Source organism: Grus americana, chromosome 2, assembly GCF_028858705.1.
Source record: "Grus americana isolate bGruAme1 chromosome 2, bGruAme1.mat, whole genome shotgun sequence".
In the NCBI taxonomy this organism is placed as follows: domain Eukaryota; kingdom Metazoa; phylum Chordata; class Aves; order Gruiformes; family Gruidae; genus Grus; species Grus americana.
The window spans coordinates 162,008,266-162,029,081 of NC_072853.1; the positions used below are offsets into that span (position 1 = coordinate 162,008,266).

At 41.3% G+C, this 20,816-nt stretch overlaps 1 protein-coding gene across 4 annotated transcripts; it reads right to left on the minus strand.

Annotated features, from left to right (window-relative positions):
• Positions 1-1,507: 1,507 nt before the first annotated feature.
• On the minus strand, positions 1,508-18,334 carry NUB1 (negative regulator of ubiquitin like proteins 1). 4 transcript variants are annotated; one of them, XM_054815312.1, is made up of 15 exons: positions 18,264-18,334; positions 14,896-15,013; positions 14,650-14,811; positions 12,447-12,505; positions 11,780-11,850; positions 10,693-10,875; positions 8,862-8,950; positions 7,383-7,489; positions 6,333-6,519; positions 5,859-5,966; positions 5,543-5,695; positions 4,424-4,570; positions 4,057-4,146; positions 3,134-3,326; positions 1,508-2,204 (listed from the first exon to the last, which is right to left on the minus strand). In XM_054815312.1, exons 2-15 carry the CDS (start codon positions 15,010-15,012, stop codon positions 2,041-2,043), a joined length of 1,830 nt encoding a protein of 609 aa, XP_054671287.1. In that variant the 5' UTR covers position 15,013; positions 18,264-18,334; the 3' UTR covers positions 1,508-2,040. The 4 variants fall into 4 exon arrangements, with proteins under 4 accessions (XP_054671287.1, XP_054671286.1, XP_054671288.1 ...); XM_054815311.1 differs by having other exon boundaries at positions 18,007-18,321; XM_054815313.1 differs by lacking the exon at positions 18,264-18,334 and adding an exon at positions 16,540-17,382.
• Between the last annotated feature and the right edge of the window lie 2,482 nt (positions 18,335-20,816).

Below are 20,816 nucleotides of genomic sequence, written 5' to 3' on the forward strand. Positions count from 1 at the left end.
CAATGGCTTGCTACGCAGCTCATTTTATTTGCATTTTGCTTATGAGGTCAATGCTAAGAGGCCTTCAGCAGAGACGGATGGAGTTGCACAGATGGTCTGGGCTGCACTTTCTGTTTAAAAACTTTGCCCACAGTATGTTAGACATGAGAGCTTAGCAGCTGCACACAGAATTAGCAAATGGATTTAATAGACATAGATCATGTAAAAAGTGGAATTGATGAGTCACTACCATTTCTGCATGTTGCTAAACATATCACGGTGTCTTCAAATACATGGTCAAAATTAACTTAAAACTTTTAGCCAATGCCTCCTGCCCTGCTGATCGCTTAAGACTGCACACACAGTTACTCAGGGCAGCACTGGCAGAATTACATCACTGAGGAATGGCTTCTCTGACAAGCACTGCATGTTATGATGCTAATTTTAAATTCCCCAAGGACAAATGTTCACTTCTTCAGTTTGTCACTGCCACTTTGCTATGCAAGCCACTTCAAAGAAGAGAAATACCACCTGTACAGCCTAGCACTGCCTTCAGGCTGGCATCCCATAATGCCAGCAGGCTTGGGAACCCCTCTGGCTGAGGGAAGGAATAAATCTGTGCTTTCTCACCTACTTCTTGTTAAAACTACATGCATCTCTTTGTACGTTTTTCTTATTTTCAATGCATTTGTATGTTCTAGCTTTGCTCTGCATTAGTCGAGTGGTTCCTCAGTGCTCCCCTGCAGAGAAATGGGGTATTATAGTCGCTGGGGCTGGTTTTCCCCTCAGAAGCTTGTGTTACTGGCTTTAGAAATGCTTCAGCCTTCTGGGAGGTGATACAAAACTACTCAAATTTTTGTAGCACTTGTCCTGATGGAGAAGTATGAAATACAAATAATTTCTTAACAGCATAATCACTCCCTGCTTTTTGTTGTCCTTGGCTAAGGGAGCCAAGAAAAAAACCCCCACTACTGCAGCCTGTGAAGTCCAGGGATGGGACCTCGCCCTAACAAGTTCAGGCCCTCATTTCCTCACCAGTAAATGCTGGGTAAGAATAAACTGTCACCACATGGAAGGTTCATCTTCCAGAAGAGATCACTCCAGTTCCCTGTTCCCACCAGCTCTGGCACTGCGCCTGGAGCAGACAGGGCACGAGCTCCCTCTTCTGTGAGAATGAAGCTGTGGAAAGCAAATAAACCATTTTTAAGAAAAGCTGACAAGCAGGGGGACTTTTGTTCCCAGCAGAGAGGAGTGCTTACAGAGCAAAAAAAGGGATGTTATAAAACACACTGAAAAACCTCCAGCTATTTCTCCAGAATGCTGAAGCCAGGTACAAGTACTGAGACAGTGCCCGAGCCAAGTTCTGTTCAACAGCCGATTAAAGAAAATCTTGTAGCCCCCATGAAATCCATCAAGAGGAACTGCTCAGGGAATGGGTTATTTAGTTCCAGAAGGAAATACCGCTACACAGGACACAGCCCAGCCAGGTAGTTCCTACTGGTTTTTAAAACCAAAGCAGAGAAGACTCTTAATAAAAGCAGCAGCAGCAGCAGCAGCAGTTACCTTTATTGCCTGTGTAACACCCGCGTGGAGTGACAAGCGGAACACAGTATAAACCCATGCAGAACAGATACATAAATGACTTAGAAATCTTTCAGAAGAAAAGGAGAACACTCTGTAAGTTAATACCTCTATAACCTCATGAGCTGGGTTTCTGATTTACAAACTTTTTTTTTTAAAGCTGGTATTTTAAAATGGTATAGAAATGCTTCTTTACTTGAATACTAAGTGAATTAACTTATTTCACAATAAAAATATAGTTTAGTTCTATTAAACTTTCTTCTGAAAATAAATGTTTCTATTTTTCTGCTATGACAATAAATTACAATGTATCACAAATGTAGGCTTTTAGCAGATTTATAAATAAGCAGGAATTAAGTGTTCCGCCTATAGTTTAACTGAATGCAAGGCATTTAGTAAGAGATAAGCTGAAGGTGCGCTTGTAATCCAAACTCAATTTGTGAGGGTAAATACATATAACTGAAGTGGATGTAATGGGATTTAATGCTGTGGTACTTGTATATAGGATAAGTATTCATGAATGATCTGTTCCTCTTCCTCCAGTGTTAAATCCAGATAATCCTCTTCATGTTCGGGAATGTCCTCTAGGATTTCGTTGACTGCATCAGTCTCCATGTCTTCATCTGTTGGTGAACTCGAAGAACCTTCCAACAAAGAAAAGCAGCAGTGAATTCATGAATTCAGAGAAGTCGGTACTTTCCCTCTGTCACCAGCATGACCGCTCCGCAAGTCTGTTACTGTAAAACTACCTCAGTTAAGACAGCTCTGCAATTTTTTCCTATTATTTAAAGCTGTAGGAAAACCCTTAGTTGTACAACAGGGATCGTTACAGCTCTGACAAATACTGGAAGAGAGAGAATATGCAAGTTTCCCCTTTGCTAAACAGCAAGTATCAGTTACAGTTGTACCACATAGGGGACAAGAGGAAGGAGTATGTGGTCGAATCAGCTGACTGCACAGCACAGATTTGGAAGAGACTTCCTAGCAGTCAGAACCCAGATACTAGCAAGCCAAAAAGTCATCATCAGTGGCAGGTCCAGGGAAGATGCTCCAGCTACTTAGTACTTGCTCTCAGAGAGTACAAGCAGGGAGAGGTTGGTTTGTTTTTAAGGAGAACTGGTGTGAGCAAGTACAATTCAATGGGAGAAGCTGGAATCACTTGTGGGGCAGCGAAGCTATGTGTTCTTTACTAGGGGAGCGAGGACACGGACACCTGCGGCCTCCAGCCTTGGTGCCAGAGCCACAGCCTGCTAGATCAGCCGGTTCCTCTAGCCTGCCCAGGACGCCTCTGAAGGTTACCCCTTTCCTCCAGGCTGTGTTCATCTTGCACACTGCCTGCAGCCCACACATACCCCTTATGGCTCGTATACGGCTGGCACTGAGTGCAGGGGCTACAGCTTATCTAGGGTAATGGCTGCCGTGCCTATAACTATGTTACTCATAAAAGTAGTCTGGGGCATTACTCAAGGCCCTCTACCAGTATTTAAGAAGAAATCATTTAACGGTTTTATACCAAAGCCAGAACAGCCTTCCCCTTCCCTCTCCTCTGCCTGCTGCATGCAGCACTGCGTACCTGCAGACTCTGTAGGCGAGTCTTTTGATGAAGTTGATTCTTCTGATGGACTGGACCCTTCTGGGGACAGCTGCAGTGACGCAGGAAGAACTCCCCCATAATGAGCAAGGGTTTGGGAAGCTAAGTGGATGTTGCCTTTAAACACCTTTAAGGCTTGCTCTGCTGACTCACGGCTGAAACCCATGTACATCAGCTACAGGAGAGGGGAAAAATGGGAAACAAACAAACAAAAAGAAATAAAAAAATCTGGAGAAGTTCAAGCTCATCCAGGACCAGGGTCTGACATGAATCTGACTCTGCAGCTGACAGTCATTCAGAAAGCGCTGCATGCCAGAAATTCCGGGACACTGACTGTGGTTTACTGGAACAGTTAACAACAGGGCAATGACCTATTAAAGGGATGGGGATGTTGAGCAGAATCAAGAGCCTCTTGTTTAATATCAGACCAATTCTTCTTCTGTTTTTCAAAAGGAAACTTCAAAGCACTCCAGCATATCAGGAGGGTGCATATGCTATTTACTTTTTTTAGGCAATATAGCTTTCTGGCCTATCTGACACAGATTACACAGCCACACTAACTACTGAAGAGCTTTTCAGACGGCCTATGATGAGAAAGACACATTCCAACTCTTTCCCTTGTGCACCGTGATGTTTAGAGACTTGAATGAATTTCTCATTTGCTGTCCTTTTTGGGATAGAGCAGCAGAGCGCACAGACTTTGCTCCGCATCTGTGTGTGACAGGTTGGTGTAATGGGCAGGAAGTAAACGTAGATTCCAGTTTAGCCTGAGCATGACTTCACCGTGAGGAATGGATGCCAGGCTAAACTTTGTATAGCTTTGTTTAAGGAAGATCTGGTGTGTTTGAAGGCATAGTTCAGAAACAAGACAACCAACTCCTAGGAAAGTAAAAAGTCTAACTTACTTGATCAATACTTTCCTGGGAAACTTGAAACTGGTCCATGGCCACTTCATCGTCATCTTCCAACAATAACTCTGGATTGTCAAGAATAAACTACAATAAACCAGAGAGGGATCAGAATACAGCAACAGAAATATAATAGTCCTGGGTATGTTCATGTGTGTAGCCCAATAGTTCATATAAGCAAACCTCAGCCAACTGAAATGGTATCTGATGCATTGGGTCAGGAAGTGGAAGTTCAGCCATTATCATGCAGAAAAGGTAGCTATGAACTAATGAATACAGACTACAGAAAATAAGAATTTGCTACACAATAAAAAAAAGCAAACACGTTTTTTCTACAAAAGAACTACTCCTGAAAGTTACTTACCTTAAAGGCTTGGTCCAGGTTTCCTTGTGTATTATGAAGAGCCACTTGAGCAGCTCTCTGTGAATAGCCCATACTTTTCAAGGTGTTTATAGCTTCCAGTCGCTGCCTTCTTTTAGCTCTCTCCTCCCTCCTTATCTGCGCCTTTTCCTGCAAGAACACAGCCATTACAAAGCTCGCTGTGCATGGGAATGCTTCAACCTTCCCCTGTCCATATAGGGTTTCTTGGATTTAATTCTTCAAGTTTGAATCTCTGGAGGAAAAGGGATTTTTTATTTTTATGTTTTTAAATACAGACTGTGCTGCCAGACACTCGTTACTAAATAAAGTTGCATTTCCATGAGCTAGGGCTGTTGCCATACTTCCGCTCTGCAGATCGGATCTTATGCTGTCGCAGCTATTATAGGCCCTGTGTGGTACGTGATAAACCCGTTTGGCAGATGGGGCTGTACACAAGACTTGCCAAGGACAGTCAGAACTGGGCATGTAGCCAAGGAGTTCTGGTCAGCCCTTCTCTCAGCCGTTTGACTTTTCCATCCACACTTCACTGCCTGAAGTCTAGAAATGCCACCTCACCTTACCAAATGTAACTTCAGGCACTTTAGATCTGGACAACACTGTCTTCACTTTAGCTTCTTTCACTTCAGCACAAAAAAAAAAAAAAAAAAAAAAGGTCTTTCTCCCCTCCTGGATCTTCCAAGTCCAAAGCCATAATAGGGCGTAGCTTCGTTACCCTCATAGCACTTTATTGTGCAGCCTCTTGTCTTTCAGACCAGCCAAGCCCAGGAGCGACAGCCTGGTGATGGTGGTTTTGTTCCCACATGGAGCGCTGCTGAGGAGCAAACACTGGTGCAAAGTCCTCCTGTGCACCTCTGTGGTACAACCACCGGTCTTTGGTGCTCTCATCCCATCTGTTGTGGGACAGAGCTTCCCTTGTTGCAGTAAGTTTTGGTTTCAAACTTGTAGCAACAGATGTCAAACTGTCAGTTACACTAATGGTGCCAAAGCAGGATAATCAAAGTCCTTAATTTAGCACCATGTTGCTCTAACTCACACAAAATGTGATCTTAGGGACACCCCAACTAACATGACTCTCGATTTAACCATTTTGCTGCACCATACCTCTCTCCTGTTACTGATAAGATTTGCAGCATGCTCCACATTTCCATGGCATGCTCGCAGGGCGAGGCGAGCTTCCTGTTCAGAGAATCCCAGGAGTGACAGGCGATCGACTTTATCAGGATCTATGGACAGCTCTTCATATAAATGAGATGCCTGTATACAGAAAGAAAAGTGATACTACTTACACTGCTGCTAACATACAAACAAACAAAACATCTCCCTATTTTTCTGAGTCAGGAGAGAACAGGTGCAAGACAGAGCCTAAACACAGGAGCAAGCATGAATGATTCGAAAGTTCTACCTAATGACGTCTTACCTTCTGAATATACTCAGCAGCCTCCTTTTCTCTGCCACTGTGATAGTGTCCTATCCCTTGAAGGAGGTAAAGCCGTAGAAATAAAACCTTCTCACGACCATAGCTTCCCTAAAGAATTGGTTAAACAAGGGGAGGGGGGCACATGGGTAGAAGCATATGGTAGAACATCAATTCATTATCAACAGAATACTTTCAAAAGACAATGCAGTCACTAACATACAATACTTAGTGCGCAGATAAAGTATCACATCTAAAACACTGATGATGTCTGTGCATATAAATGCACGTTTTCCATGACCTGTGTGTCAGGTCTGATGCTTTCACTATGCTGACAATTACACAACTAGATTACAGACTAAGGAGACATGAGAAAAAAAACCAAAAAAACTTTTAAGAGTCAGTCTTGTAATACTTGAACAATAACTGAATGCGTGTAGGAAAAATGCCACCCTAATTAAATCAAACCCAGCATACTTTGATATCAATAAGTCTTTCGTGGTTCTCCCCATAGCACCTCTGGAAGCATCTGTGTGCTGTGGACAGCTTTTTCTCTGCATCATCCAGGCAGTCCAGCTGCTCCAGGCGGAAGTAGCACCACACTATATCCAGCTGCAGCACTGCGTAATTATCAACGGTATTCAGCAGTTCTGTGCTACACTCGCTGGAAAATAAAACAATTACTTTGGGTTTTTTGGGAGAGGTTGTTTATTTTTTCCACACACTTTTTAACACTAATGAGACAACATGCTGCAAGTATGCATACTCACACATTTAGGAAAGCACATGCTTCATATTTGAGGTACCAAACTGAGGTCGATGGGAGATCAGTGTTTTAATAAAAGTTCCACTGCATTCACCAATACACAGGGCACCAACGATAACACCACATCTCAAAGAATTACAGTAGTCACGACTCCTTTTGTTATCATTTAAGACAGCATCCCTTTAAAAGGGGAATGGAATTGAACCCTGTGTAATCTTTGAGGGGACAGAGAAACTGTCTTCCTTTGCGCACGTGAACGTGCCGAGTGCTGTGCCAGTCTCCTTGCATATGCACAGGGATGAGAAACAGATGGACACGGTATTACTTTGGAGAGCAATTTAGGGCTCTGACTGCTGACAGGAAACTAGTTTACCTGCAGAAGCCCTGGTATGGTTACTGACCTCAGCTATCTGCCCCACCTTTTACAAGAAATTATTACTTCACAGGAGCAATTGCAAACGAGTATCCCTACTGTCTCTCAAGCTAATGCAATTTATAGCCTAGTACATGACTACTGACAGTTTCTGTTGATATGAAAGATTAAATTGCCCAGTGGCAGTATCTGTTTCAGCTGGTTTACATGAAGCCACCTGTCACCCCAAGTCAGAGCCTTTGTCTGCTGTTTCCCATTTGGAGAGGGGGTGTGAAGTAATCCCCTGGCAAAACTGGCCCTGATTTACAGGCACAGGTAATGCTAAGGCTGTTCCTGTATCTGGCTGACAGTAAAGGAAAGAGATACAAGGACTCAAAAAGGTTCTTACCAGAAATGTTTATCAGCATCCAACAAATACGGCACTGCTATTTCATATTCTTTCTTCTTCATTAGTGCTCTGCCCTTCTCATGATAACCCATTGCCAGCACAAGTGCCTAGAAAAACAGATCGAGACTTTTTTTGCACCTTCCCAACTCACTTTTATAACTAAAAAGAAATATCTAGATAATCCATTAAGAGACCTGTTTTTCCTAGAAAAATATCATTCTATCAGTTCTGTAAGAGCAGCTATTTCACATAGCTTCATATCTTTCCTCTCATCTACTAACATTAAAATACTAATTAAAAGCAATGAATGTTATTGACACAGGAACTGTTGCAGCAAGTTTATCTTAAGAATGCCACCCTAGATAGATTTTTCAATGATGAGTGATAAAGAGCTAAGCATTTTTCTGGGTGCTACACTTTCTAAGAGCATCATATTTGTCTTGCTTTGCTATTACAGCTATCTTGTAAAATCTAACGATTTTGTTTGCAGCCAGAAAACACTCTAGTTCCTGCAGTATGACAAATGGAAATGTAAATAATCTTTCTGGATAGAAACAACGTGAGGTATTTCCTCTCACCCACATCTGATACTGATGAAATCCTGTGCACTTGAACATTTGATGCTTTAACTTTTCAGGTTAGAATTACTACTTTCAGCACTTCATCAGAACAGCATGCACTATGAAAATGGAAAGTCGTCATTCCAATCATCCAGAAACTCCAGATGATGCAGAAAACACAGTATACCTCAGAAGAGGCTACGGCAGCAGTTAGCACACGTTGCAGCCTGCTCATTTCTGCCTGAGGTATTTTTTTCTGTTACTGGGTATAATTCCAAGTATTTGTAAAGATTTTTATTTATCTTCAGAAAATCCAGCAATCTTAAAAGACAGCATTTATCACTATTCTGCTTCAGCAGCCAACATCAGGTACATCACTCCTACTGTAATTCAACCCATGCACCCAACCAAAGATATTTTCAGTTGAGAATGTGGAACTTTCTTAAATGGTGAACAAATTTAAGTTTGAGAGGGATCACAGTGCAAAGGATCTCAAAACTATTTTAAAAGAGTCCAATTTTGAGAGACTCATCAAGTTTCCAACTGAAACTGTGGCCTAAAGAACAAGTTATTTCCAGGCTGTTCCAGGGCACCCAAAATTTAAGATGGGAGCTAGGATATAACAAAGTTAAAGCTCATCTTAAAACACAAAAAAAGATATGGACCACACAGGGGTCAGCGCAAGATTAAACCTGCAATCAGCAGGTCTGTCTCCAGACAACTGAAGTACGCCCAAGTGTAGAGTTCTACTTCAATTTTATTTCAAAATTATTTCTAGTAAGCAAACATCTACTGGACCCAGGGTTACATCCCAAAAAAGTCTGACTGTCTGACTGTATTTCAATCCCATATTTGAAATGCTTCACGAATCAAGCTTTAAAAAGCTGTCTTAGTAGCTTTGTGAGATACTTTTACCTACTTTTTTAGCTTGAGGAGGAATCTTGATTGACCGTCCAGTCTGGTTAGCTATATCTAGGTATGGAACAGAATCTGTATCGAAGTACTCCTCTGAAAGATACGGAAAAGTAGTTCAAATTTTAAGTACTGCCTTCAACAGAGTGACTCTGCTGTTGTAAGACTATGTCAGTAAGTACATGGTTAAACAGAAAACCAACAAAAAAACAGAATTACATATAAAGGCTGCATCTGCGTTTTAGACCTACAAAAAACAACCCTGATCAGACAAACGTGAGGAACTTTTAGAAAGGTCACTAAGGAAAAGGCCCTGTTCATCCAGAAATTTAGACAAAACAAAGTTACATGAATTGTAAAGAATTTTTTCATAGAATCACAGACTGGTTTGGAAGGGACCTTAAATACCATCTAGTTCCAACCCCCCTGCCATGGGCAGGGACACCCTCCACTAGACCAGGTTGCCCAAAGCCCCATCCAACCTGGCCTTGAACACTTCCAGGGAGGGGGCATCCACAGCTTCTCTGGGTAACCTGTGCCAGTGCCTCACCACCCTCAAAGGGAAGAATTTCTTCCTAATATCAAACCTAAATCTACCCTTGTTCAGAAGACAAAACACCTACATTTTATATGATGTAACATTTGAAATGCTTTATCGAATAAAGCATAGAATATAAAGAAAAACACAACTGAGCACAGTTGATGAAACTGAAAAGAAAATACTGGTTAGTATTTTCCTTTCCCCACATCTTTAATGCTTATAACCAAGCTATCAATTTTGTTTTCACTTCCATCTGATTTAAAATGAAAAGATGCTTTTCTTATAAACAAAAGACAGTTAAGCGGGAGTTTGCCGAGACTAAAAACTTCTGCCCCGCAATTTTTCTCAGACGAAACAAAAGGGCTGTTAAATCCTTTCTACACTTCACACAGAACCTTCAGCCTGTGGGCCCATTGTTGACTCCACTCTATACTCTGGCATTGTGCTATAACTGACAGTTAGTGGTAAATGCCTTAAAGAGGCCCTATACAGGATTCAAGGGCTGGGGTCTAAATTACCCCTTAAATCCACAGAAGGAATCACTTCTTTCATTTGTTCAAAATCTGATATTACAGTAAGAAACAGGCTGTCACTGACCATTAAAAGCAGCTTTGTTTAGGTATTTTTACATTTGGCAAGAATTCATTACATACTTATTTTCACAGTTTGTTTGTGGATTTTTGAAACAATAGAGAAGTGATTTAAACTCACCGTCTAGCAATGCAATTCACAAACACAACCTCATTTTGAAAAAAATATTACTGTTAAATTGACTATATCCCTTTAACTTAATCCACAGTTACCAGCAATCAACATTAAATGCAATGAGGACAGCCACGATACAGATGGGAGTGACAAGTGAGCTGTTCTGCACAATGAAACCACAGTTATGCACAGCTGTATCTGAGGTAAACTACAAAGAGAAGTGTTTAATGATTTATAATACATTATTCCACTGTGCTTATGTCTACAGTAGATTTAAAGAGTCATCAGTCCCTTAACTGTCAAGTGCCAGTTAAATGATAATTGATTCATATTATATTCTTCTCAAAGTGCCAAATGTTTTCTAGCATTCTAGTTGTGTAAGAAGAGTTGGGAGTAGAAGAGGAAGCGTTAGTCAACTTAAAATCCAGTTTTCAAGCAGGTAGAAACCTAGAAAAGTATATACTGAAATGCAGCCATGGTACAGGCACTCTTCTATGTTGAAAGTCCACTGGGAAGGTAATTTTTGATGCGCAAGAACTAATGAACATCCATCTGCCCCCACCCCACAAAAATCCTCCAACCCTCCCCTTACCTCTCTCTGCTAGAATTTCCAAACCCTTCTTAGTTCTTTGCATCTTGTCATTTATTTCTTTTTCTTTCTTGCACTGAAGCTCTTCTTCCTGAACTTTTCTTTTAGTTTCCTCATCACTCTGTTCCAGTTGAAGTACCATCACTTTTGCATTGTGTGTTACACCCTGGTCTTCAAGGGTTTTGCCTGCGAAATAGAGAACAATGAATACAATCCAAATACTCTTTTAGTGAAGGGGCACCACTTTACGTTGTTCTGACGTTGCAGGGGGGCGGGTGGGTGGGACACACCACAGGACACCCAACGCCCACAAACAAAACAACCTGAACAGCCCCTTGCCTTACTCATACTGTACTGAAGAACTACAGTAATTACTAGACTCAAGAATTCAATCAAAACCCCTGCCAATTACAGACATATTCAGCAGAAACTCAGAAATTATAATCAGACTTGCATCTTAAAAGTGCATTTTACACAACTGGTATGTTTCTTTGCTCGCTTTTTTCAAAACATTCAAAAAATATGAGTTTTGGTTAATTGATCTTCAGGCAAAAACTGGAATAACAACATGTCCAGGATCATACACCACAACAGTAACAGTACAGAGGAACTAGGAATTGAACCTGAGTTCCTATTATCAAGTCCATGGCTCTAATTCTGACATATTCTAAGGGAAATAAGTGTGTCAGATGCTTAGGCCATCAATAAAGAGAAAGCTGTTGTCAGACATGTTGTGGGAAGTGATGACAAGTTGAACATGTCTAAAACATTACAGAAAGTTTTGAAATGTGTTGTTATACAATATGGTTTTTGAGGAAATTTAGGGTTCCTCTTAAACATGCATTTTCAGTGTTTCAACACTTGAAGATGGATTTTCAACATTTATTACAGGAATCCTATAATTGCTCTAATTCTAGCTAAGAATTTTGATCATTATAATTTATTACATTTCCTGCAGAGCAGGACCTGACAAATATAACTGCTATTCCTTGGGAATTTCTGAAGTAAACAGAGTTGCGAGAAATTTTTCTTCTCAGAATCAGTAAACTAGAAAATTATCATAAGAGTATACTCAACTAGAGATACATACCCAGGTCAAGCTGCTTCTTATTTATGATTATTTTGATAGCGTTTTCTTTTAATGCATGTTCCTGTGCTATCCTGTGAAAGAAATAAATTTCATCCATGAATATAAATTTGTAAGGCTCCACAATATTTTTGTTAGAATAGCAATAATACTTAAAAATATGAGTGTGCTTATAACCGGGTTAAAACTTTTGCTATAAAAGGCTGCTAGAAGTAAAATAACATCATCAGAAAGCTTTGTTTACTATATGGGGAAAATCTGGGATACAGAAGAGGAAAAAGCAAAATAGGCAGAAAAGAATCTGATTTTATTAGGCTTAAAAACAGAAAAGGAAAGGAACCTGATGTTCACTGTTCAGAAGACCTGCCTGGTTACAGATTTGAAATACTGATCGCTAGTGCCTTCTCAGGTACTTGCTGGGGATTTAGAGAGATCTATCTTCTTCCACAGTTGCAACTTTCCTGTTTTCTATCTGTTAAACCACAGCTTCTTACGTGAAGAACTGCCCTACAGGGACACTGGACATCCTATTTGAACATACCAAACAAACATACATGCTAAGAAAAAGCTTAATCAAACAAAATAGCATACTGTCATACAGTACAAAAGAAAACACAAGACAAACAGAGCACTATCTCGTTAGATAAGAGCCAAGGGTGATTACACTTACTGTGATCTGAGCTCCTTGCCTGTGATGAACAGGTTAGTTTCCAGTGGGATTTTTCTGCTCTGTAGTAATTATATTGGGTGGGGGAAAAGGAGGAGGGAAGGAAAAAAGCGTGATAGCGAGATACTTTGGACATTTTCTTAATTAATTGTTTTAAAACAACTACAATTTCTTTTTCAAATAATAATCATGCTAACAGGGTTATGGTTGGGCATACATATTAGTAATTTCCAGGCAGGGAGTCTTGTACTTGCTATACAGTGCTAAAAATAAGCATTATAACAGCAGAAGATTCAGAATTAGATAAATCTAAATTCAGAACCAAACAATTTAAACTAATTTAATTATGCACTTCCAATCTTAACTCTGCTTTGTAATTATGCCACTCACCTGTGACTAGCTAAGTTATGATTAATTCCTATTAGTGTCTCTGGTCCCAGATTAAACTGGAATTTTTAATTAATTAATTCCCCTATGCCCAGTAGCATTGTAAAGAGGAATTATGAAATTATTTGTTTGTTTTAACTGCACGGCAATCACTTAACACCCTCTATCCTCTAGCCCATCACATTCCCTGGTAATTATTTTTCACTACAGGAGACAAAACAATTATGATTTTGTGTTGTGTTTTAGCAAGTATTCATTAAAAAACATAAAACAAAACCAAAAACCAACCTTCTGAAGCACAGGTTACCATCTAAGATCTTCTTCAGAAAAAAACCCAAAACATTGCCATTTTCCCGAGGGAACATTCAGTTCTGTTCCTGAGGACTACAACCTTTAAGTGCACCTCAATAAAGTAGTTCTCTTTCACTGTTATCAGAGTGAAGACATACAGCATTGGGGAAAATGTTGCTCCCGTACACGAGCAAAACCAGGAAGCAACTGGAGATAGTTGTTGTGCTTGAGACTGTTTTTAAGAGGGAAATATTCCCAGTTAAGAGGCTTTGTACTAGTAAGAACATAACCAAGGTCCTGCCCTGCGCTGTGCAGATTGGTCACAAGTGTGCAACAACCTGCACAGCACACTTCACATCCCTATGGCTGAATCCTCTCAACCTTCAAAGCAGAGCAGCTGTATCCACAGTGCCATGTGAGATTCGTTCCTGGCCTGTGTCAGCCTCACACTGTGCCTGGGCATTGCTTGGCCACGTACCAAGTGGCCTGGGCTAAACGGCGTCGGAGCCAACACAAAGAGCTTGACAGTACGGATGTCCACCACACAGCGGCCAGCCTGTCCCCTGCCTGTGTTTAACTGACCAGCATAGATGTAGCTGCAGAATTTGGTAAGGTGACCAACCTGACACTGATTTAATTAGATTCATATCATTATTCTGGCATATTTTATGAGTGAAACTAGAGGCTGAAGCCTGGCTTTAAAATGGCAAGACTTAATTCCGTTCTATCTTTGTGAAGTTTTTAGGAGCCTGACTTAGAAGAGAACAGTTGAGTACCATCACAACAGAAAATCCTGCTTCTCATTTCCAAGTTCAAGCACTGGACATACCTATTTTAAAGTAAGTTTAGTTAGCTGCCTGGGCTGGAATAGTCACATGAGGATAATGCCATCACTGTAAGAATATTGCCACGTGCCACCGTTAAAGGCTAAAGGAATTCTTTTCAATGTCATCAGCCATACATGGCCTAAGATGACACCAAGTTCAAGTTGCTTATTGCACTTAAAGAGATTTTTTTTAAAATTAAAGCTGTCATTTAAACAAAAGCTGTGGTAATACAGTGATACTCACATGCTAACTCAACTTCAGGTATTCTACAGCTGAAAAAATACATCTGCTCTTTACTGCTAATATGAACAGTTAGAAGGAAACAAACTGAACTAGATGACACTTAAATCTAATTTACTTTTCTTAATTGAAAGAGAATTTCTCATTAAATCCTAAAGAGAAGACAATTACTGTTCTCCCAATATTATATTCCTTTGCCACATCCTGGGAAACTGAAATATACCTACATCCCACATCCTGGAAAACTGAAATATACCTACATCTGGGAAATATTCCCACATCCTGGGAAACTGAAATATACCTACATAACTCCCCCTCCCTCATATTTTATATACCTAACATAGATCTCTCATACAAAACATCTGAAAAAAGTGAAAATATTTGCATCAGATCCATATCTAGAACTCAAAAGGCCATCAAAGTAAAGCTACTTATCCTGACTTTTCTGCAATGTCACTTACTTTTCTACGAGGCAGATATATATCAAGTCTCGCAATCCCAGTCACTTTAAAATTTTCATTTCCTGTTCCACGCTCAATTGCTTTACATCGTATTTCTTCAAGCATATTCTCTGCATCATTCTCATTGATATTCAGCTTGGATGAATATTTTTGTACAAGCTCCTACGAAAACAGCAAGAAAAACTGGGAAAATACACCAGCAGTATGACATGGAAGACACATGACCAACTCAGAGAGAATATTTACCTTCATCTCTTTACCAGCTTCTTTTTTTTCATTTGTATACGGTGGTTTCCATAGCTGAATTTTGTCCTCTCTTAAGCAACTTGTCAGTTTTGCTATTAAATACTTCTTTTGTGCCATTCTTTTAAAACAAAAGCAAAATTGGATGGAAAAATAAAGAAATATAATCAATCTTTTAACATAGCTTTCCTGTACAAAGATATTGTACTTTTTCAAGAAGTCTAAGCAACATTTTGCAAAAAAAGTTGAGTATGAAATGCATTCCATGCATTTTGGAGGGGAGGGGAATCTAAGTCTAAACTATTATAAATAATTGGAAGAAGGGTGAAGGCTGGATTGGACTAGGGATAATTCAGAAGCTCCCTGCATTGGGCCTTGCCAATTCAGACAAATTAAACCTCTTCCTGACCCCTCACGTGAGCTGGAATTGCAGAAGGTGCCAGTTCATCAAAATCCATGATTCAATTATTTTGCCCTGCCCTGGAGAGAGCTGCTCCATACACAGACCCCCCCAAAAAGTTTTCTCACTGTACCTCTGCCTTCCTGCTTCTCCCGCTTCCCTTTTCTACACCAGTGGTTGAACGTGAATTATTGCTTTCTTTGGGAGGACAGAAGTGTCAAGAGTGAACATCTCAGAACCACAAGCTCCACTATCAGGAGACTGTAAAGTAAAGCTCCCAGCCCTTCAGCAAAGTGAGATCAGCTAAAGCGCAAAGAGCTAAGAGCAGACAGTGATCTACGCCTCCCCTCCCCACTCTCAACCATTTGTCCAGCAAACAAGTTTAAGAGTATCATAAACTGGTATTGTAAAATTCTGGTTTCACAAAAATAGAATAGCAGGGTGCCACTTTCCGTAGTCCAAGAGATGCTCTTCCCACTGCAAAGCTAGAACAGGCACACTGGGCACAAGCAACATGAAGTGCAGCAGCTGAGATCAGAGATGGCATGTACTGTAAATCTGCACCAGGCATTACAGTACCCATTGTCGGGGAGATGACAGCAAACTGAACAGAGCAGCTCCCTGGCTCACAGGTAAGTGTTTAGGCAGAATGCATCATCACAGGTTATTCTCATTCAGCTCAGAGAAAGCAGTAACCTCTGAGTAAATCAGCATGTCCCTGGAAAAAAAAAAAACCCCACCCAAGAAACAAGGAAGACAGAGAGGGAAAGATGGGTGCAGTGACCTCAACAGAAAAAACCCAAACACCAAAGAAAAAAATCTATGTGCATGTTAAAGCATGGGACACTTTTGGCTCTTGTTCACTAGGAATCATATGGAAGATGTCCTTTAATTTATACAGAAAAGCATTTAAAATGTTGGCATATATGCACCAAGGTTGGCATTGAAATTTGATTAATCAGTACCACTTTCTTTCAAAGTGGTTTCCTTTTCTCATTCTTGTTTATTAGCACAGGAGAAATGGGACAGAAAAGAAAAATCAAACATTTCTATCCATTTTTCCAGTTTCAAAGACTGTTCCTTGCTCAGAAAAACACTATTTGAGAGCAAAAAAACACAGGCAAACATCTGACGTGTGGTGAGTTTACTGGTTAACCTTACCTCAACCCCAGCTTTAGCGAGCTACAAAGAATCTTTGAATACTGCAAGGACAGAAGTCTCTTCTAAAGAGGAGTCAGAAGGATTACCTGAGCAAGTGGATGGTTTAACAATCCTTCCTGACTGATTGTTATAATTTGCATAGTCTATCCAAACTAGGAGAGACAACCATGCCTTCTTTTTCTTGCTGGGATGATGTCGTTGGTAATATTATTTCAGGGTCAAGGCAAAATGTGGCATTTACAAAGCAGAAAGCAACAAATATGCTCAGTTTTCAAAAGATTGCATTGAAGTTATTAATGCAGCTTTCCCCCTTTTCCAAAACATGCCAGGCAATTCTGATGAACAGACCGTAACCATCATTTTCTCACTTTTAGGTTACGCTGCAGAACCATTTTATAGCTATAATTCTACTTAACTTAGAAACAAAAAAGGTATCCATGGCTTTGGGGCACCCAGATAAAATTTAAAATTGAAACTTATGCTTTAGGATATGAATTGTAAATATGAGTGGCCTTTATAAACTTGTCACTCATCTTTTTATCAATACTATTTTACAGTTTTATAAGTTTGTGATTTCTTACTAAGCTATTAAAACAGAAAACACCACTGGAGTCTCCAATAAACTTAATTCTTTCCAACCCTCTATTAAAAAAAAGAAATTTTGCTTCCACAAACACAAAAGCTATCATTTTATACATAACACTTCTAACATTTATCATGAATTCCTGTTTCACGGTTACTAAATTACCAGAGAATCCTTTGCAAAAACATTTACCACTTCCTTTTCTGTCAGCCAACACCCCAAGTGCTCCTTTCACTTTCGGTAAGATTAAAGGGACTTTCTCAAAACTAATTTTAGTGAGCAATCAGGGGTGTTTCCCAAGGGCCATTTTGAATGCAAGACTAAAATGTCTAATGACTAAAATGTCATCCTCTAAAGCCAGCTAGTCCTATAAAAGAAAACAATCACAGAAATAAGGTTCAAACGCCAAAGTTTTGAGGGAAGGAACAGAAGATTCTGAGAGTGGTTTACTAATAAAGCAGTACACGTTATTTTTTCCTAAAAGCAAGGAGGAAAGCTACCTGACACAAGTACGATACATCCCCACCATGGCTAAAGGAGCGGTAAGAGACTGAAGCAGCATCACGTGCAAAAACCCCGCGAGCCAGAAGCTCAACGCAAGGACGGGAACCCAAAGACCGCCAGTCCCAGCCCGGGGTTCTGGGGCGTCCTTAGGCCTCCCCACGCGCACACCCAGCCTCTCCCCTGCCGTGACAGCACCGAGACTACAAGTCCGCGGTGCCACCAGGGGATTTTAAGCAGGGCCACGAAATCGCCGCCCTTTCTAGGCGCCTCCAAAACACGGCGGTCGGGGAGCACTCAGACAACCACACCGGCGCCTCCCATGGCGGCAGCGGAGCTGATGCAACCAGCCCCCCACTTCTGAGGCGGCCAGGCCGAGCCGGCACCGCGGGGAGGGCGCGGGCGGAGGGGCGCTCCCCGGTACACCGCCGGGACGGGGCTCCCGCCGCCTCGGCCCTCGGGCACCCACCTGCGCCCCACGGCGGAGGCCGGGCCTCGGAGCCCAGGCGGTCTCTGAGGAGAGCTCGGGCCCTCACGCAGCTGCTCTGCCCCGAGCTCCTTCACGGGCCCGGCGCTGGGGCTGGTGGGGGCTGCCGTCCCTGAGCTGAAGGAGCCAGGAGCGGCCGGGGCGGCACCTCAGTCCCGAGCAACGGCCGGGGGCGGCGGCGGGGGGCGGGGTGAGGTGAGGTGCAAGCCCCGCCCCCCGCGGCGCTATCGCGCGCTTACCTGCGCACCCACCGACCGCCGCTCGCCTTCCGCGAGTGGGATGGGCGCGAGGGGCAGGGACTATGTGTATGTCACACCAACCGTTTATTGGCGGAGAGAGACAAGATCCTACGGAAGCCCGGAAGGCTCAGGGAAATGGGAGTGAGGTGGGTGCTCGTCACGTGGTTGAAGCCACGCTCCGCCCGCCATCTTAACGTCCTGCCCTCACTCGGGGCGAGGTGTTTGTTGGTTTCCTGTTGCTCAGCGGTGGGTGCTGCTGTGCCCAGTACTGGCTGATAGCCCAGCTCGGTCTGTTGTCCCCTGGGAGGCGCTCCTGGTCCCTAAGGCACTTGGCTACCTGAGCAAGTCTCCTTCCTAGGTGGTGTTGGGGCCGGGAGGAGGCTGAGGTGCAGCCTCTCCATTTGTGAGGCAGAAGGGGCTGAAACTCCTGTTAGTGCTGAGGGGGAGTGTTTCCCAACAGGCCAAGGTGCTGGGGAGGATCAATGGGTGATTTTTTTTTTTTGCTGTACTCTTAGGGCAGTGTTCAGGGTGATCTCTCCTGTGTGGGCTTATGTTTCCCTTCAGGGGTGGTGGGCAGATTCTTGCCTAGTTGTGAGGCTGTTAAAACTTAACCTGGGTTCAGAGACTAGCCTGGGAGAATACATGGGGTGTGTGGGAAATCCGGTACTAAACACCACCTCAAGTTGCGGTGGTGCTGGAGTGTCACTTCTAGTCCCCATAATGACCTAGAGTGGGAGTAGGGTATGTGGTGGCACAGATGTTTGATGTAGGCTGCTCAGTGTTGTATTTGTATGTGAGGATTGGAGCTTGTTCTTGGAATTTCTTTGGTGCCTGTAAAGCATATAAGTGTTCTTTTAATGGCCGACACTGAAAATAATTAATTCATGTGAGTTAATTCTTTCATGTGACTAGCTATCCAGCAGCAAAGGGATTTTATTCTAACTGCTCTGCTCTGTGATTGAAATCATTGCGCTGGAGTATTATTTATTAATTCCAGAATGGATGGGCCTACAGGACTGTCCTTATGTAAAATGTTTTCCTTAGGTAGTCATGCAGACTAAGTAGGTGTGCTGCATACCACAGCTTTGGAAATGGGAACCTCACAGGTCTCGTGAGCTTGTGAACAAGACACTGAACTAGAATTTCAGGATTCTAGGCTCCCCTATGTGCATAAATCAGTTAGGTTTGCCTACTAATAAAATAAGAGTAAACTTGCTTTTATGGCAGTCTTGAGTTCAATACTTGAAACTTAGCTAAAGCTATGGTAACAGAGTGATGAAAGTTACTGTCCCGTCATCTCCAAACAAGAAGAAGCTAATAGTAAAGTGTTTTGAAAATCAGGTGCCCTTGAGAACTGGGACTTTAATATTTGAAGTTTTCAATTTTTTCTCATGTTGTCCTGTTTCATTTTTATTACAGCTGCTTTAGGGAAAAAATAATTTTCTCATTAGACAATGTGCCTGTGTAATATTTCAGTCTCTTGAAATGTAAGTATAGCAACTTTTCTCATAACTAAAACTACTCCACTAACAAATCAAAATTTATTGAAATTGTTGTTCCATAATGCCCTTGGGAATTAAATTCAAAGACTTTTCTGAACGCAAAATGCCTTTTCAAAGTAAGTTCCACTCAGTACAAAGCACAGTAATATGCTAGAGAAGCCTTAGGAATGGACAAAGTGTTTGCATGAAAGCTCTTACAAAGGAGTTAGTTACTTAATCCATGCGTAAACCTGCACTGAGTTTTAAATCAAGGTATTAAAGGTCTGTGTTTAATTAAGATAACTAATTCAAAGCACTTTAAAATCAATTTAAAAGTGTTTGCAGAAAATAATATCACTAATTTAGTTCAAATGAGTTTATAGAGCGGGTAAGTGACTAGATAAGGTTATAAACTTTCTGTGATACTGATTTAAAAGTTGAAGTTGCATTCACTGAAATGTTCCCAAGTGTGTCATGGCAAGTATCTAGGCAAAATGATTGTGAATTATTTTTTTCATAGTTTGAATAGTGGCCTCTAGCTAACATGGGAATTTTTTTAATTTTTTTTTTTTTCAGTTATTCCTTTAGCTTTATTTGGTTCCCCTGTGGTCTACAGACTTGGAGATATAACAAAAATAACACTCCAGTATAATGACAGGCAGGAGTACAATCAGCAAGACAACTAAATAGAAAGCTAATGTATACTACAGATCAAAGGACAATGAATTTTTTTGAAGTATTTTCCTCCAGGTAGTTTCTTGTTTCATATGGGCCAGTTGTTATCTAGTATTTTCTCCCTATTATACCTATTATGCGTATCTGTGTTTTATCTCTTTTTTTTTTTTCTCTTTCTAATCTTTCTTTAAAAACTGTAACCACTGTGAAGAAAAAAAAACATGTAGCTATGATTCTTTATTAATGTCTCATGCCTACCCAGAAATAGAAATCAGCATCTGAGCTGGAAACTAATTTGGGCAGGCCAGTTAATTGAAAACACTAGAAAACCTGAAAACTCACAATGAACACCTCTTCCCAAGCCTATGTCAGCATTCTTCTGGAGAAATTGGCTGCT